Source organism: Canis lupus, chromosome 37, assembly GCF_003254725.2.
Source record: "Canis lupus dingo isolate Sandy chromosome 37, ASM325472v2, whole genome shotgun sequence".
In the NCBI taxonomy this organism is placed as follows: Eukaryota; Metazoa; Chordata; class Mammalia; order Carnivora; family Canidae; genus Canis; species Canis lupus.
Genome location: NC_064279.1, coordinates 29396586 through 29415059, shown reverse-complemented (window position 1 = coordinate 29415059; position 18474 = coordinate 29396586). Strand labels below are relative to the sequence as shown.

Sequence of the window (18474 nt, the reverse complement as noted above, 5' to 3'; positions counted from 1 at the left end):
TAGCAGTTATGTAAGGTTGGGGTGTGGGATGGAGAAAAATTGTGGAGGAAGGACTGTGTTTTGGGCTGACAATGGTATTTTATATCTCAGCCACATGATGATTTTGTGGGTGCAGAAATTCACTGAAACTCAAGGAACTGTATACTTATACAATGTGTGCATTTTACCTAAATAAGGTTGGTTTATTTAAAAATACCACTATAATTACCAATGAATTGTTGAGAAAGATCTGGGCACAATTACATAATCACTCAGGTGACATTTGGTCCTTTCTTCTCATTGAATTTTTTAATTTCTTCCAGTCTCTAACTCAGCTCTGCTCTCTTCTACAGCCCCATGAAAGATGGCAACTCCATCTGTCCTGCAAACTTTCAGCCGACTTCATTACAAAAATACCCCAGGACCAAAGCCAGAGCTAATGAGCATCTTAGACCACTTGGAAGAAGAAAGGCTATTTTTTGGCTGAGGATAATTGAGCTTCACTTCAAATCAGAATCTAAGCTATTATTTTCTCTGTACCAAATCCAAATCACTCAAATTCCTGAAGTTTGTCCATGGTTATTGTCCACCTGATGCCAAAATTTTCTGATGAAAAGTGAAACATTCAGCCAGTTGTGTGAATTCTTTGTCCTGAAATCTAAAAGCTCAGCCATCTGGCAGGTTAGCAGAACAGCTGAACAGTCAACTGATGCTCCTACTATAGATGGAGAAGCCACAGAATTGTGCGGATAAGATCTGCAAAAATCAAAATGCAAAGGCCCCATGCCAATGCTCCTCATTATTGATAAAGTGGGATCCACAGCATAAAAATCATGGAAATTTGGAGTAAAAAAAATCCTGTCCTACTGCCTCTGTTTACAGAGAAAGAAATTGAGGAAACTCCTTCCCATCCTTTAAAACCTTGATCAAATGCCATCTCCTCTGGGTAACCTTTTTCCACCTCCCCCAGGCAGTTATCTACTCTGGCTCCCACAGCTGACTACTAACACTTACCCCATCACATACAATCTATCTGTTTATGCATCTGTCTCCTCCACTTGTACTGTAAACTACCTAAGAACAGGGCCATAAGCTCTGCACACTCAAATTCAAGAACATAGAGTATTCTCAAAGAATGATTATTAGATGAACTTCAGTTGAGAATCTGGATAAATTTGCACTCCAAATAGATTCTTTCTCCATACCCGTGTTGAAATGGTGGTAGTGAAATTCAATAGAAATTCTAGACTTACAATTAGTCCTGGGCACTAAAATCTGAGGTTGCATGTTCTTTGGACAAAGAGAACAACTAATAAAACAAACTGTAATAAGTCAGCACAGTTCCTGGTATATTATACGAATATTGTAACTTAGAGAAATTAAAATACAATAATAAACATTTGATGTGTTAATATCAGCTTAAACATAATAGTGATAGTAACTAACATTTGAGTATACAAGAGGCTATTCTGAGACATTATATTGTATTGTATGTTTAACATAATTGTATTTCATCTTTATTACTAAAGCTATATAGAACTTGACGTTACATTTTGAGACTGATCCTTACATCTCCCCTACCTGTGACTAAATGAAAACAAAGATGACGGATACTAATTAAATTCATTGTCATGTTGCAATATAAACACATATCAAATCATTATACACTTTGAACGTATATAATATACATATATCAAATCATAATACATCTTAAATTTATACAATTCTAAGTGTGAACTACATTTCAATAAGACTGAGAAAATAAATAAAATGGACTAGTAAGCCAAATGAAAAAACTTTTTGAAATTAAAAAGGAGAGAAAAGAAAAAGAAAATAAATAAAATTTTCAAATGACCGTTGTCAAACTTGCATTAGCAATCTTTGCTTTCAGATACCATGCCCATGGACTATCATGACTTTACACTTTTAAAAATTAGACTTACTTAAAAAACTTTAGACGTCAGATTATTCTTCTACAATATTTTGATTAAGAATGTAAGGGATAGGGACACCTGGGTGGCTCAGTGGTTGAGTGTCTGCCTTTGGCTCAGGGCGTGATCCCAGGATCCGGGATTGAGTCCTCCTTGCATGGAGCCCACTTCTCCCTCTGCCTGTGTCTCTGTCTCTCTCTCATTGTCTCTCATGAATAAATAAATAAAATCTTTAAAAAAAAAAAAAGAATGTAAGGGATAAAAGCATGCAGGTCACATTTCATTAAATGAAAACAATGCCCTTTAAAATCCTGAAGAACTGAACTTAGAATGAATTTATATGAGGCACATGTTCCCAAACTTTGGCCCAAAATATTTTCCCTGTCTGTTGTCTGTCATCATGGAGCTGGAGAAGATTCAGTAGATAAGGCAAAGTATAAACCTGACAAAATGGAATCTAGTCGGGACTATCGGATTGGAGATTTCCATAAAAGTGAAAAAAAAAATGACTCTTTCCATGGAAGGCTTAAATTCAGTTGAATTTGTTCAATAGTAAGCCCTTTGGCAAACAAAATTAATGAAGTTTTTTTTAAGATTTTATTTACTTATTAGAGAGAGAGAAAAAACACAAGCTCGGCAGGGGAGGGGCAGAGGGAGAGGGAGAAGCAGACTCTCCACTGAGCCCAATGTGAGCCTCGATCCCAAGACTCCAGTGTTCATAACCTGAGCCGAAGTCACACACTTAACCAACTGAGCCACCCAAGTGCCCCTGGAGACTCTTTTTTTAATTAAAAAAATATATTGGTGTGAAATATATATCTATATTGTTTTATATATATATATATATATATATATATATATATATATAGGTACAGAAGCATTTTCAAGGTAGCATCTAGTTATTAGGCTCTTGATATTTCCAACCCTAGAAGAAAAAATGTCTTCTGCTTCTCTTAACCATTCAGAGCACTAGAATAAAATCTTGGACACAAGGTCTTATACACAAGATTCAAAAATGAAGGTTTATTGAATCAATGAGTGAGTTCAAATGATCTTTTCTCTTTTTTTCCAGCCACTTTTCTACATCTACACTAAGTCCTTAGAGACTATTGCCCACACAAAGAGTCTTTGCAATTCTGTTCAAGCCACTTCTAGCCTCAGGCAAATGCAGAGCCTGCCCTTTCTTCCCTCCATTACCCACCTGTCTTTGACTTCTCAGGGCCCCAGTTGCTCCTCTTGACCACAGTCCTTATCTCACCACAAGAAGACCCTCCCAGGGACCTACAATCTCAATTCAGGGCTTCATTTCATTTCTAATTTGTAATGACTTGGAGAAGACACTCAAGATAATCAGGGTGCAGAGGTGGGTATTTTTTTTAATTTTAACAGATTTCATAGCTTTCCCAACTGATTATAAGTGTCCAAACTCATGAAGAAGTGTGAGCTTTAGGTGAAACCTCCTATGAATGCTCTTGAAGTGGACAAAAATAATTGTATGATTTTAATATTGCGGGAAGTGAGGCAAAACTATATAATGTAGAGTGGAACAAAATACCTGTGTTTGCATCTGACAAATGTGAGTTCAAATCCTAACTATGCTGCTTACTGGTAATTTGAGTTTGGACACTTTCCAGAGCTTTGATCTCTCACATGTAAGAAGAATGTCATAGAGCCACCGAAGGCCTGAATGAGATTGCTAATTGAAGGAACTAGAGGCACATAATGAGCATTCAGGAAACGCTAACTGACCTGCCATGCTTCTAATTTAAGAAACAAGAGAAGTGACCATTAAAATTATAAACCCTAAACTCTATGACACCTCTGGTTGAGTTTTGGGGATATGCCTCAAAAAAGCAATTTTGTTTTCCTCCTTGGTAATATGTTCTTGTCACAATCAGGACACTGGCTGGTATGTAATGTCTTTTACTTGGAGAGCACCTAAGAGCACATAGAAGGGCAATACGGATTGCTTTTAGGGCAGAAAACAGTCACAACACAAAGAAATAACTCACCTATTTTATAGCAAAGTCCAAAATAGGCACACAGCACTTATAGGAATTCAAGTGTATGTGCATGCGCACACATGAGCGCTTGTGTGTGTGTGTGTGTGTGTGTGTGTGTGTGTGCAGAGAGAGAGACAGAGACAGAGGTGGGGCAACTATTCAAACTTGCCCTTAGACTATACTACCTAGGGACAAGGAGGACATGACCAAAGCACTCTGAGAAACCACAGGAGTTGAAATATTAAGAGCAATTAGAGACTTTCAAGGATAATCTTGTCTTACACTGATTTTAGAACCTAATCCCTGAAGTAAAATCAGATGCCACTTCCTATTAAAAATGTGGATTCCAATGGCAAAATACAAACATTTGACATTCACACACCACTTTTAAATTTTTTCCCTGATTTCTGTCTTTGTTTTAGTAGTATCATTTGATTTATCTGAAGGCTAAAAATGTATTTTATTTTTTTATTTGAAACATAATGATATGCCTTTAGGCTTCTGATTTTCAGCAAATTTTAAGCTGTCAAAGTCCAAATACTGAATCATTATTGCCACAAACTAAGGCCATTCATTAAATTACAAGGAGAGGGTCAAAAGAGCTTGACTTTGGAATTCTTGGAGCAGCATGGTTTCTCTGGTCTATACCATCTGCCTCTGGGAAGCCTTGGGTCATCCCCATATCCAAGTTGAAGCTGACCATATTGTTGGCGTGTGATTTTGCAGAATGATGTGTGTTTCTTCATGGACCAAGAAATACAAAGAGCATTTTAGTTATTTTTAATGTTGCTCTTTATCATGGTGGAGGCCTATGATGTAACCATGAATCTTGTAGTACTACCCACTCTCCACCAGAAAGGCTTTTTATCACTGTCCACTCTCTTACTCAGAAACCTGATTTTTTAATTTTTTTTATTTTTTTTAATTTTTATTTATTTATGATAGTCAGAGAGAGAGAGAGAGAGAGAGAGAGAGGCAGAGGCACAGGCAGAGGGAGAAGCAGGCTCCATGCACCGGGAGCCTGATGTGGGATTCGATCCCGGGTCTCCAGGATCGCGCCCTGGGCCAAAGGCAGGCGCCAAACCGCTGCGCCACCCAGGGATCCCGAAACCTGATTTTTTTAAAAGAGAATTTGATCACAAGCAATATATACATATACTATACAACCAATCCGTTTTTAAGCATGTAGAGAAATTGAGTTCCTGAATAAAAATCATTTTGAAGAAATACAAAATTCAGGGCAATTCTAGTTAAAAGGTTGTCCTGTAATCTTTGGTGCTTCTTCATACAACCTGCAGAGAAAATCCTGGAAAGGCAGAGATTTGACAGCAAAATATTTGTGTCCTACCGTCTGTGGTGGAAAAGAGAAAGTCGTGTTACTTGTACTTCTCTGAATCAGCCCTGTAGCTCATCTCCCAGCAACTCCTTTGGGCTGACTTCACACCATCCCCACATGTCTTTAATGGAGATTTGTTATAAACCTGGGAAAGCCTTGGTCCCTACAGAGACACACCTAGAAAGAAACTCGGTCAGCCCATACTACCAAAGGGAGTGAAAGTAGATTTGCAAGTAAAAGAGTAGTTCCAACTCCTTGAATTGGCCACACCATACTTTGCTTTTCACAGCCAAACTTTCTGAGTTACTCTGAGAGTGACCTCGACACACATCAACCTTTTACACCTGTGATACCACCAACCCCACTATGATACAGATTCCTCATATTATAGACACTAATCATCTATGAGTGATCAAAAGGAAGCTTCTTCCCCTCCATCTCTCTATGGATGACCTTCTCTTTCCGGAGAACCTCTGCTGACTTGGCTCCTGGGCTTTTTGCCATCCTGATTTTACTTCTTGGACTGCTCCTGCTCGTTCTGCCTCTCCTTTTCCAACCCCAAGAAGTAGCTGGTCCCTGAAGGAATGCTCTTTGCCCTCTCCTCTATTTCCACTCATCATTGGCTATTTCAGCCACGCTCAAGGTTTCAAGTCCATGTACTCGTGTGTATGGCTCCCAAGTCCCTCTCTCTCTAGCCATGACTTCTCTCAAAAGTTCCCATACTGATTTCCCAGATGCTTTCGGGATATCATGTCAACACCTCCAACTCAAAATGCACAACGCAATAAATCATTTCCAGGATTTACTACCCATTTTTATTATTTGCCCTTCTACTCTCTCAGTTATGCAGATTGAAAACCTTAGAGTCATTCTCCAAACGACTCTCTCCTTCATTTGCTAACCTTCAACAAGGTGCAAGAGCTTGGTAATCTCAACTCCTCAGCGTTTCCACCTGCAGTGTCTCCACTATACCTGCCATTGGCCCAGTTCAGTCACTTCTCTCCTGCCATCAGGAATCCTGTTTTCTTTACCTCTTTTATTTTCTTCAATTCATCTTCTAGAATGGGAAAAATTGTCAGTAGCATGATGACAATGACTGAGTTTTTATCATTGTTCAGCCAATGCCTACCAGGTTCCATCCTAAATATCATGCTTTTAATTTATGTGAGTACAGCCCTGATCATGTTATCTTTCCTTTTCTCTGATCTTCATTATTTTCCTAATTAAAGAAATGCTGTTTTGGATAGATAATGACCATGTCAATGGAAAGAGATCTCAGAGAATGCCTAGTGACCTAGAGTAAGAGAGAAAAGCTTGGGTTCTACCTGCATTTCTGACACCTATTCAATATGTTAGGAGACAGATTTTGGAGAAAACATAATGTGTTTGGGTTTTGACCTCAGGAATTTGAAATGCCAGGAATTTGTGGGATGTTGGGTAGAAATAGCCATAGGCATTGGTGATCATGAGAAAAGTCTCAGCTAGAGCTGAAGGATTTAGAGATAAAAAGGCAGTCCACTGAGCTGTTAGGTGTTTCACCTCTGGAGCCAGGTTACCAAATTCGAACCCATTTCTCCTGCTCACCAGCTATGAGAATCTCTCAATGTTCTTAACTTCATGCCTAATTAGCCCTCATTCTTAAAATGGCTTTTTGGGACACCTGAGTGGCTCTGGTGGTTAAAGCATCTGACTCTTGGTTTTGGCTCAGGTCATGATCTCAGGATCTGGGATCAAGCCCCGAGTCTGGCTCCACACTCAGTTTTGAGCCTGTTTGTCCCCCTCCTTCTACTCTTCCCCGCACCCGGCTCATGTGTGCTTCCTCTCTCCAATAACTAAATAAAATATTTAAAAATAAATCAATAAAAATAAAAATAAATAAAATGGCTTTAAAATCCCAATCTCTTAGTTTGTCATGAGAATTAAGTATCATGAGAACAGTGCCTGGCACACAGTAAGCACTAGATAGGTATTTGTTATAGTTCTATACATAATAAAGATTTAAGAGTGAATGAGATCCCTCAAAGAGAAATTAAAAAAAAAAAAAAAGGAAGAGAAAGAACATGACCAGAGATTGCTCTGAGGAATTCTGGCCCGAAATAGGTACTAACTACAGAAATAATAATACATGGCTCTGACCTTCATGAGATTTATGATCCTATGAGAAAGGGCATAGCTTCTGTAGCTGAGACACAAGGACAATGTAACAGGAGAGCAAAAAGTAGAAAACTTTGAAAAAGAAACAGAATCTCTGTAACCAAGTACTATATCCACTTCTTAGGCATAAGTTCTAAGTGAAAAAGGAAGAACAAGATGAGAGAGAAAGCGTTCCTTTCATGTCAGGGCTCAGAATATGAAAATAATGATCAGTGTTGGTTTCTTCATCATCTGAAACCCCAATCTAGAGCTGAATCTCCAGCATTTACCTGCAAGAGTCCTTACCCTGAACCTAGGAGCATGGATCCTGGGAGCATTCTGTACTGGGGGTGTGGGGGGCGGTTGGAGATGGCTGACATGAGGGACACTGCCTGTGACCACTCTGGTGCTGGAGCTAGGTTTGAACATGCAAAACGACCAACCAACCAACCAAACAAACAAACAGAAGGCCGAACCCAGGAAACTGCATACAGGACAATTACATTCAACCCTGTTTGAATATTTCCCTCCTCCTATTTATAGCTTCTTCCCCTTTATTAAAGTTTCCAGTGATGTCACATTGCACTCTTTAGGGGAATGTGTTTACTTCTGCCAGCTGCCAGCTCTGATCCATCCCCCCAAAGAGCAGTAAGTACCAGGGTTTGGCCAGGGAAAAAGAAGCTACTTCCTGGCACAGTTCATTGGCCCAGCAAGGAGAGGCACAGCAGTGACCGAGAGCTGCTCAGGGAAGCTCAAGGTGAGGAGGCCCCCTCGGTCCCTTGTTTTCACTAATCCCCGGCAGAGACTTCCATGGCTGTGCCCCCCATGGGGATCCCGAACCCAACGTCAGGAAATCTGAGTTGTGATCCCAGCTCTACTCCTATCTCTCTCTATGACATTGAACAAGTCACTTAACCACTGCGCGTGCCTTGATTTCCTCATTAAACAGAGAGGTTGGGTGAGATGGTGTAGAAGGCACCTTCTGTGTCTCTCTAAATTGTCATGCCCTATAAAATCTGATGGGTAAGATTCCATCACAGGAGCAAAAACCCCAATTTCTCAATATTTACCATAGCTTATGCTATTATTGCTTCACATAAAGCCAGCTGCAGGTTTAGGCAACTCTCCAGAGCAACTGGCTCCCATGCAGTCCCATTTCAGGCCAATTCAGTCTCCGACGACCATCTGTACCACCACCCGGAACATGTCTCACTAGTTACATGTAGGACAGGCTGGCCCTGGAGAAATCATACCTGGGCTTTCCACGGCCTTAGCTGATAAGGGATATACCTCTTGTCCACTAAGTCGACATTGACCAGAATGAGTCACATCCCTGCCCTGGTGTTAGGGGAGGAGGGGCCCGAGAAGGAGGCGAGAAGTGGAAATTTCCATGTTCTCAGAAGGGGAGAAGAGCTGGATATTGCTGCATGCTAGTAATGTCCACGCTCAGTCCCCTATCCAGGACAGAGGCTTTTTACTTTTCCAGTTGTTTCATATGAAGTTCTGACAGTGTTTTGAGGTCAATAGAAAAGATATTATATTTTCATTTTACCAGGGAGGAAACCCAGAAAGGTTGAGCAACCAGTGCAATGGCACAGGGCTGCCTAATGTCTAGGATGAGACTAGATTCCAAGTCTCCTGCTCTCTGCTTCCCAGTGGTTTAAAGAATGCCAGATTTATATCTAGTGACCTACATTGGAATCCTGATCGCTCACTACATTGGCGGCCATTGCCTTCCCCGAGCCTCAACTTTCATATCTCCCTTAACAGTATCAGAGACCTAGTGCAGGGTCTGCTTGAGAGGATTAAGTAAGATAATCAAAGGGAAAGCATCTATCACAGAACAAGGCAAATATTAAGTAAGCAGTACATTTTGCCCATTTAATTGCACCACGGCATCCTCAACTGCTCAAAGACATACTATGTATTCTCACATCCAGAAAGCCCTGCATCGATGTTATAAATAAATCTGAAATAGAATTGTTTTTATTGGAAATCAACTATGGGGAGACTTTGACCCCTTTGGAGGCCAGGGAGATGTTACATTTTCCCCAGCACCTAGTGAAGTACCTAGAAGTACCTAGTAAAGTGTTCAAAGCACAGGCTTGTAACAACTGGGTGACGTATATGCCTGACAAGTAGACTGCATTGTGGCTCCTTTTTGTTGTTCCCATTCCTGTTTTGCTTCTGTTGTTTTCATTCCTTTTGTGAAATGGAAGGAAGGGAGGGAGGAAAAGAAGAGAGGTTGGGAAAAGAGATGCTATGGGCGGAGTATCTGTATGCCTTCCCCCAAATTCCCATGCTGAAATCTACTCCCCAGTATTTGGAGGTGGGGCTTTGGGAGGTGATTAGGTCTTGGGGGTGGGGCACTCATGAATGAGGTTAGTGCCCTTATAAGAAGGAAGCAGAGAGTTAGCTTACTCTCTCTCTACCATGTGAAGATATAAGAAGTCAGCCATCCACACTCCAGAAGAGGGTCCCCACCAGAACCTGATCATGCTGGAACCCTGATGACAGACAGTCTCCAGAACTATTAGAAATGCATTTCTGTTGTTTATAAGCCACCCGGCCTATGACACTTTGTTATAGCAGCCGGAACAGACTAAGGCAAGAAAGAATATGCCATTCACTGTCTCTGAACAGGGGATGAAAAACCATTAAGGACAGAAGAGGGTGTGGCTATTGATGTGAAGAATTCCTGAACCGTGTTCTTAGCAAGAAAATGCAAGGTAAGAGAAGAAATTCCTGGAGCTGGACACACAAAATTGCAGCCCTATATTGAATGGGCAGGAGAGGCACAAAGAGAAGGAAGACAGAGTTGTATGGGACAGAAGGACAACGTTCTTGCATCCCCTCCTCCACGCCACGAATGGAGGCTGCCGTGGCTCAGAGCTTGTCGTTGCCTGAGTCAAGGACCAAATCCCAACTTCATAAAACTGCTCTAATGATCCAGTGCCATGGGGGCCGTGGGCTCCTCCTTCAAACAAGTGACCTCGGCTGGTTATCTCCATGGTAACAGCTCACATCCCAAACTGTTCCTTCCTGTGTGGGAGGAAACATTTCAGAAATGGGGAAAGGCGAAAATTGAATAGTGGTTTTTCCCTCTTATGACCCTTCTTCTTTGGCAAATCACATCCTCTTCCTGAACATTGCAGTCTCCTGAGGAAACCGAGCACAGAAGGAAAGGTTCAGTGACTTCCATTTGCAGATGTCTGTCCAGGATGCATTTTCAAAAGTAGAAGCCTGGAGCTGCTTTGCCTTTGGTTTCATGCAGCACTCAGTATGTCACAGGTGGTTGCACTATTCTTGTCATTAGCAGCCGCACCCTATGCCCCACACACACACACCCAAAGAGAAAGGCCAGTGGGTCTTCCTCGTGGTAAAGGAGAGGGACTGCGTGTCAGAGAGGCCGAGTACTTTCTGTACAGCTGCAGAGCCACAGAGGTAGCCTAGAAAGCCAGACAAAATAAGGCTGAGTGTCTACTGAACCCCCATTTACACCCTGCCTGCCTGCGACCAGCCCCGGCCTGGGCAAGGAGCTGGTGCGTCTCCCTCAGGCCCTAGGCGCCACCTTCTCTCCCTGAACCATGACTCTCCCCCTGATGGTCTCCAGCACGAGGCCCAGCTGGGGAGTAAGGCGGGTAACCGTAAGCTCCGTCTGACCGAGGCTGTGTCTGGAGCATCCATTGCATTGTAAGCTCCACGTGCGGGGTGTTCCACGACGTGCATGGTCAGGGCGACACTGTACAGGCCGGTAAGTGACCCTCCTTCAGCTGAGCCCTGGAAGTGCGGGCCTGACCACGGAACCTCCAACTCTCAAATGTGCCATGGGGTCTACTTTCCAACCAGAATCATGAGCCAAGAGCACTCTTGCCCGGGCCCCATTTCAGCCTTTCCCAGTAACCCGGCTCCCATGGTGGTGTCCATGAAAGAAATCTTTTCCTGCGCAGCATCCCTGCCTGCCTCTGACGTACAAAGGTGTAATTAGAACAGCATGGAGCAAGCAGGAGGATCCATTTACCTCATCCCTAACATTTAAGTGCTTTAAAATATGTTTCTAATATCCTAGGTGCATGGGGCCAAATTCCCTTCTCAGTTTTTCACATGCATGAGTAAATCCACACAGACTAAACCCCTTGGGCCTTAGGTTCTGCTTAGAAGTTCTTTTTTTTTTTAAAGAAAACAAATATTCCATTAAAACGACATAGTGTACTCTACATATTTTTAGGACAATTAGAGTTTAGAATTCCCTCTTCTTCCGCCCCTGGTTTGAAAAAAAAGAAAGACTTTTTTTAACTGTTTCCGCACCAAGAATGACATTAAGCCAGGATACATTAAAAAGGCTTCTTTGTCTTTTCAGATCACGTTCTCATCTTACGTTGTCCCAAAGCCAGCTGGTGAGCTGCGATCCTCGATGCGCTTTGGGAAGAATCCAGACCCCGCGGCACGGCCGCCGGATAGACTTCGGGGAGGCCGTCATTTGGGAACCTAAGGGCAACGTTTCCTTGAAACAGGAAAGCTCAACGCACAGGAAACAGAGAAACATGAAAGCAAGGCCACCCTGTCCATCTGCCTCCCTCAAACTGGGTCACTGGTTTGGTCATTTTTCTGCAGCACTTCCGCTGTGGAAATGGAATAAAGGACAGGCTGCAGCCGCAGGCAGGCGGGGAGCGCAGCCCCGGGGCGGAGCCTGCCTGGGGGCGGAGCCTGCCTGGGGGCGGAGCCTGACCCGGGGGCGGAGCCTGATGGGGGTGGAGCCTGACCCAGGGGTGGGAACCTGACTGGGGGCGGAGCCTGACCGGGGGCGGGGCCTGCCTGGGGGCGGAGCCTGCCTGGGGGTGGGAACCTGACGGGGGGGGGTGGGGGTGGAGCCTGACCCAGGTATGGGAGCCGGACCCAGGGGGCAGAGCCTGACCCGGGGGCGGAGCCTGAGCGGGGGCGGAGCCTGACTGGGGGCGGAGCCTGACCCAAGGGTGGGAACCTGGGGGGGTGGAGCCTGACCCAGGTATGGGAGCCTGACCGGGGGCGGAGCCTGACCAGGGGTGGAGCCTGCCTGGGGGCGGAGCCTGACCCAGGTATGGGAGCCGGCCCCAGGGGGCAGAGCCTGATCCGGGGGTGGAGCCTGACCGGGGGGCGGAGCCTGACCCAGGGGTGGGAACCTGGGGGGGTGGAGCCTGACCCAGGTATGGGAGCCTGACCGGGGGCGGAGCCTGCCTGGGGGCGGAGCCTGCCTGGGGGCAGAGCCTGATGGGGGGTGGAGCCTGACCCAGGCGTGGGAACCTGACGGGGGGGGGGGGGGGGGGGGGGGGGGGGGGTGGGGTCTGACCCAGGTATGGGAGCCGGCCCCAGGGGGCAGAGCCTGATCCGGGGGTGGAGCCTGACCGGGGGGCGGAGCCTGACCCAGGGGTGGGAACCTGGGGGGGTGGAGCCTGACCCAGGTATGGGAGCCTGGCCGGGGGCGGAGCCTGTCTGGGGGCGGAGCCTGAATGGGGCGGAGCCTGACCCAGGGGTGGGAACCTGGGGGGGTGGAGCCTGACCAGGGGCGGAGCCTGACCAGGGACGGAGCCTGACCCAGGGGTGGGAACCTGACGCGGGGGAGGGGGCGGGGGGGGTGGAGCCTGACCCAGGTATGGGAGCCGGACCCAGGCCAGGGGGCAGAGCCTGACCCGGGGGGCGGAGCCTGACCCGGGGGCGGAGCCTGGCCCGGGGGCGGGGCTCAGCCTGGCTCGGGGGGCGGGGCCAGGCAGTCAGGTGCCTGGGAGGGGCGGTCCCTCCAGCCCCGCCCACGGCTTCGCGGCCCTGGGGAGTCGGCCCCGCGGTGCGCCCCGCCCCTCCCGCCGGGCAGTCCCAGTCGGTGCGCCCCGGGCCGGTCGCGGCCTAGCCCTCGTGCCAGCCACATGTTTCCCGGCGACCAGATTCGGAGCAACATCTTGCACCAGGCTGCCGCGATCGCTCTGCGTATGTTCCAATTCCGGGGCTGGTGCAAGCCACCGAGTTTAGAGTGAGAGGTGGCGGTCAGACCGCCCTGCAGCTTGGCCGCTGGACTCCACTGACCTCCACTGCAGCTACACCTTCCCCGCGCCCCTCCCGCCCGCAGGATGACCCGGAGCCCGAGCCGGAGCCGGCTGGGGACTGAGGGCTTGTCCTGGAAACTGCAGTCGTGCTGAAGAATCAAAGAGAGAACGCGTATTCTTCGGGGGGTGGGGGGGACGTGTTTGTTTATTTAAATTAAAAAATAGTGTGAAAATTACAAACTGTTAAATACAGAAGACAACTTTATACAACTTAATAGAATAAGAAGGAAGTATATACATCATGTTTTTTTTTTTTTTACAGGCGCAGATAGACTTGCACCAAACCTCAGGATTAAGCAATGGAAAATGTGACAACGCACAAGTCCGTCGCAGTAAAGCTTCAGAATTCAAGTGATTCCAGGCAAGGGGCCAAACTGAACTTGGCTTCTTTCACCCCCAACAGCCCCCTTTGGAGTAAATCCACACTCTGAATTTTAAAGTGAAGGAGGGCCCTTTCCCCCCCAAACATGAATGTCCTCTAGCACTATGTTAGGGCAAACTGATAAACCAGCTCCTCTACTGTTAACCCTTTCATGGGAACAGTAGTCACTGCTATCTTCAATCAAAGGAGAGTATGTTTTAGAAATTTTTTGTTTTTTTTGTTTTTTTTTTTGTTTTTACTAGAATTCAATTTGACCTTTTGGTGTGTTTCTCTTCCTGCTTGCCTTGAAGGGCCTAACCAGTCTGCCACAAAGCTACTGACCGCAGGAATACACTGAGACGTTAGCAAGCATTCCTGAACACTTTCTGTTAGGTTTCTGGTTTCTCAGCTGAAGTCTTAACATTCTACTACCCAGGGAACTTTGCAGAGTAAAATGCAGTGTCTGCCTCCCTGGTTCACTGCTGGGAAAATGACAGCACGAACAGGGTGGTGATTCGCCCGAAATTTCCCAGTTACATGTGTTCTGAATCTCCAACTGCTCCTTTAAATAAGCAGATCCGTTCTCAGACTAACTGGCCAAGTGGGAAATATTTTCTCCAAGCTTCCTCACACCAGGCCATACAGGATTTATCACAGAGTCTTAAAATCCAAAGACATCCTCCCAGCCCCCTGGGGATCTAGATTCAGGAGTCTCATGAAGGCAGTAAGCCTCTTGATGACATGCCCAGGACCACACAGCAAATCAGCTCAGGATCAGAAAACAGAACCCAGACCCCAGCCTCTGCCTGAGTCTACCCTTCCAGGTCTGCCCTACGTGACGGAATGCCATACTGTGAAGGCCCACGTTGTGTCAGCTCCCAGCTCAGAAAAACCAGGCTGGGAAAAAAGCAGCAGCAGAGCTAAGGGCTTAGCCTCCTTCAAGTGCACCATCACCCCTTCTAGAAAGATCAGGAAAAGTCCCCTGTACAGCTATTCAGAGTACAGATTCAATTCTGGGGAAGCTCTTCCAACCGAGAGAAAACGTCACGCCAGCAAGCGATGCTGGATGGTCTGAGGTCAGAGCTCAAGGTCACAGGTTAGACAAAGGGTGGAAATAGCAGATTCTCTTTTATAATCCCAGCCAATGGTAACAGGTTTGAAAGTGGCTTTTTCTTACAGTATGGAAATGAACCAGGTTTGGATCTCCAGCTTTCTGCCATCAAAAGTCCTCCATCAGACATCCCCCTCCAACCCAAAAGACCTCCAAAAAGAAGCTCTGTAACCCGCTGTGAACGAATGCCACAGGTACACCATAGAGGTACTTACAGCCCATCAGATCTAGAACAAAGCTCTAGGCAAATTAGCAAATCAAAACTAGTCCCTCAGCACGTCCTAGGCATCGGGCAGCCCCGGGAGCGGGCAGTTACCCAGGGCATCCAGCGAGAAAACAACAGCAAGCACGGCGACCTGCCGAATTCAGAACTGGAACCCCGAGCCCCAGACCCCAAAGTCAAGGTGCACACCGCACGTCTTCGGGCTTTTCAGTGGCAGGTGTGCACCACTGGCCGCGTGCCCTCCTGGCTGCAGACTCCCCCACCACCCCGTGCAGGGGCTCGCCAAAGGTCTCTTTAGAGTGGCAGCTGCGCTGCAAAAGTGAAACCAGACACGAAAAGTGTCCTTCCTCTCTCTAAGGCTGCTGGCAGATGGGGCCGCCTCCGGAGGCCCTGGGGGTGCTAGGAATTCTGGTGGATGTTCTCTGAGGACCCCTCGCTGCTTTCGTTGAGGAGCGTCTCTGAAGTCTCCCCCAGCTCGTCATCCGCCCCCTCCTCCTGGATGGTGAGGTGCACATCTGGGGAGGAGGACTCGGAGCTCACGCTGTCTCCCTCCATGGAGCAGAGGGTGCAGGACAGGGCAGGTGCCACGCTCTCCTGCAGCATGTTCAGCATCATGGGCACCTGCACGGACCTCAGGCCCGACACCATGGGCAGCGGCTTCATGGCCTCCCCCCAGAGCCTCTCCTCGTCTTTGTATAGCAGCAGGAGGCTGGACTTCTTCTCCCGCCTCTTGGATTTCATATAGCCCAGCATGATTCCGATCAAGAAAATGCCGTAGAAGGACATGACAACCAGAACGTAGAAGTACTCGTTGCCATTGCCGCTTTCACTGCCGGGCACGTGGGACACCAGGTGGCTGCTGGGGGCCGCGGTGCTGGGGTGCGTGCTGTTCAGAGGCTCCATCTTCAGCATTGAAGCGCCGCGCACTCAGCCGGGGTCTGGGGAGAGACCTGCAGGTTAGACTCCCACGGGCTGGCCGGGCGGGAAGGAGGCCGGCCCGAGGTTTGTGGGATTGCAGTATCCAGAAAGCTGAGCGCTGCACGGAGGAATCGTGGGAAGGAGGCCCACGAAACAGCGAACGGGGTTAGCCCTGAGGGGCCAGAGTGGATGGGGCAGGGGGCGGCAGCGGGGAGGCAGGGAGGGCTCGGGGAAATGGGCTGAGGCATACGCGGCCTCACATCTGCGCTTCCTAAAGTGAGCACAGCACGTAGAAAGCATTGCCTTCATAGTCATAAAAGCAAAAGGGAAAAATCAGTCCAAGACAAGGGAGCACAGAGACAACCGAAACCCCTTTTGAGTCCCTGGGCAACTTTTTCTAACTGAGCAGGAAGCAGCGAAAGCTTGCATGCTGCTTCTCAAACGTAAACCTAGTTTTAATTCAAAACTGCGTTTCCTGAGAGCAGAGAAAGGGAAGGAAAACCTCATCTACTAAGTGCACGAAACAGCCTCCTCTCAAAGGGCTCTGCGGCGAGGGCGCGTTGCTAACTTACCGAAGGCTGGCAGATTGTTCCACAAGGTCCGGAGCTGCTAGATGGCCAAGTCCAAGAGCGTCCTTCCTCCCCGCGGGGCTCAGCGCTCTGACAAGTCTGCTGCTGCAGTTGGGATATATAGTCAAGAAATGCATCGTCACGTGTTCCGGGAGGAAGATTTACAACAGAGGTTGGTCGTGGCAGAGTGAACAGTGAACTCAAGGCGCTGCAGTTCAACTCACTGAACTTCGCAGCTGTGCAAAGAAAAAGACTGGGGAGCGGGGATGGCTCCTCACGCCTCAGTCCCGAGCCAGAGTTTCCAGGTGGCCCTGAAAATGAGTGGAAAGAGGAGAAAAGAATGTGCCCGGTTGGAACCGTTCTCGCAAAGTCCGCTCTCGTTGAAAATTAGTTTGTGCTTCAAGTCCCTCTTGGGGAATAACCAGGATGCCTTCTGCAGGTTTTCAGAGACAGTCAAATACCATCATCTGGCTAAAAGACAGTTGGAAACAAGGACAGGATTTCCTGTCAAGAAACTAGGGCTTACGTTTCAGTTCTTCCATTGACGATGCAAATGTCATAAATCCTTCCTGAACCTTCCCGCGCTCAGACGCCTCCTTGCTAAGGGGTTGGTGTGAGAGCCTCGGCGCGGAGCATTATAGGAACTGCGTGAGCCTTTGCATCCCTGTCAGCCTAATCACCCTAAGATTTAAGGCCACCTGCTGCACGATAACCTTTTTTTAAAACACGGAGAGGTTCGTCCTGTCTTCTGCATCAAGGTCATGCATTTATTTCTCATCATTAAAATACCCCTTCCAGATTCTAGTGCATAGCCCGCGTGAAGCCAGGTGGGTCACGGCGCAGGCCGCCGTGGGCAGGATTTGCCGCCGCTCCCCTCCAGCTGCGCATCCCTCTGCCGTCTCTGGCGGGTCCTGGCGGGGGGAGCAGCTGGTGACCTGCTGAGTACAGTTCAGCCTTTTAAAACCTGCGTAGCCCTTGTGTTAAAACGGTCGCTGTGATCAAAATCGGAAAAGGAACGGAAGACTTTGATGTCGGTCCATCCGCTCCCCGGGATGCTCACTCTCAGAGGTTATTGTTCTAAGTTAAAGTAAACCAGGAGGGATCCTCCGCTCCCAGGGGTCTGTGGCCTGTGAGTTGCAGCCAGACTGTCTCGGGGCATGGACTCTAGAGAAGACACTTCTCGTGGTTCTGCTGTTGTCAGACTGACGCTGAGGGCAAGCACGGCAACATCCGTGTTCCCACCTGGGGTCACATCGTCCACACACGGGCGCGTTCCCGGCCTGACGCTCGGGCTCGGGTCCACCTGAGGGAACAGCAGGCTAACGAGCACACGATGCTGCTTTCTCCGCTGGTCTACTCACCTTATGGTTTAGGCTGTGTTCGCCCGTAAGTCCCCACCTGGCTCCAACGTATAACCCCTGACGGTTCCAACCCCAAGGTCATCCATACATGGGGCCTTTGCTCACGCCACTCAAGACATCCTCACTGTGGCGTCAATACTTGGAAGCTCCGCAGCTACCTTGGCTAAGGCAGATTTGGCCTTTTCAGCTTGGCATGGAGTCCCAGCAGCAGACACCGAGCAGGCATCCAGCAGAGCTTCATCCAGGCTCTTCCCTCCCTAATGCCTGTATTTATCCTAGGTTCCTGATCAGCTGTACCCGCAGTGGTTGGTCAGGGTCATCAGAACAAGCAATACCCATAAGACACACATGTCTGTTGATGGTGGGTCCCAGTATCGTAGATTATGGAGCTTGGGACATACGAGATTAGTAATCACCCATCAGTGGCCAAACACTGGAAACTGGAAACTTTGAGGAGGCAGAGAAGAGATGGTAA

At 47.5% G+C, this 18474-nt stretch overlaps 1 protein-coding gene across 1 annotated transcript; it reads right to left on the bottom strand.

Annotated features, from left to right (window-relative positions):
- Nucleotides 1-13571: 13571 nt before the first annotated feature.
- On the bottom strand, nucleotides 13572-17265 carry KCNE4 (potassium voltage-gated channel subfamily E regulatory subunit 4). Its single transcript, XM_035710895.2, has 2 exons — nucleotides 16642-17265; nucleotides 13572-16089 (listed from the first exon to the last, which is right to left on the bottom strand). The coding sequence occupies exon 2, from the start codon at nucleotides 16061-16063 to the stop codon at nucleotides 15551-15553; it is 513 nt and encodes a 170-aa protein (XP_035566788.1). The 5' UTR covers nucleotides 16064-16089; nucleotides 16642-17265; the 3' UTR covers nucleotides 13572-15550.
- Between the last annotated feature and the right edge of the window lie 1209 nt (nucleotides 17266-18474).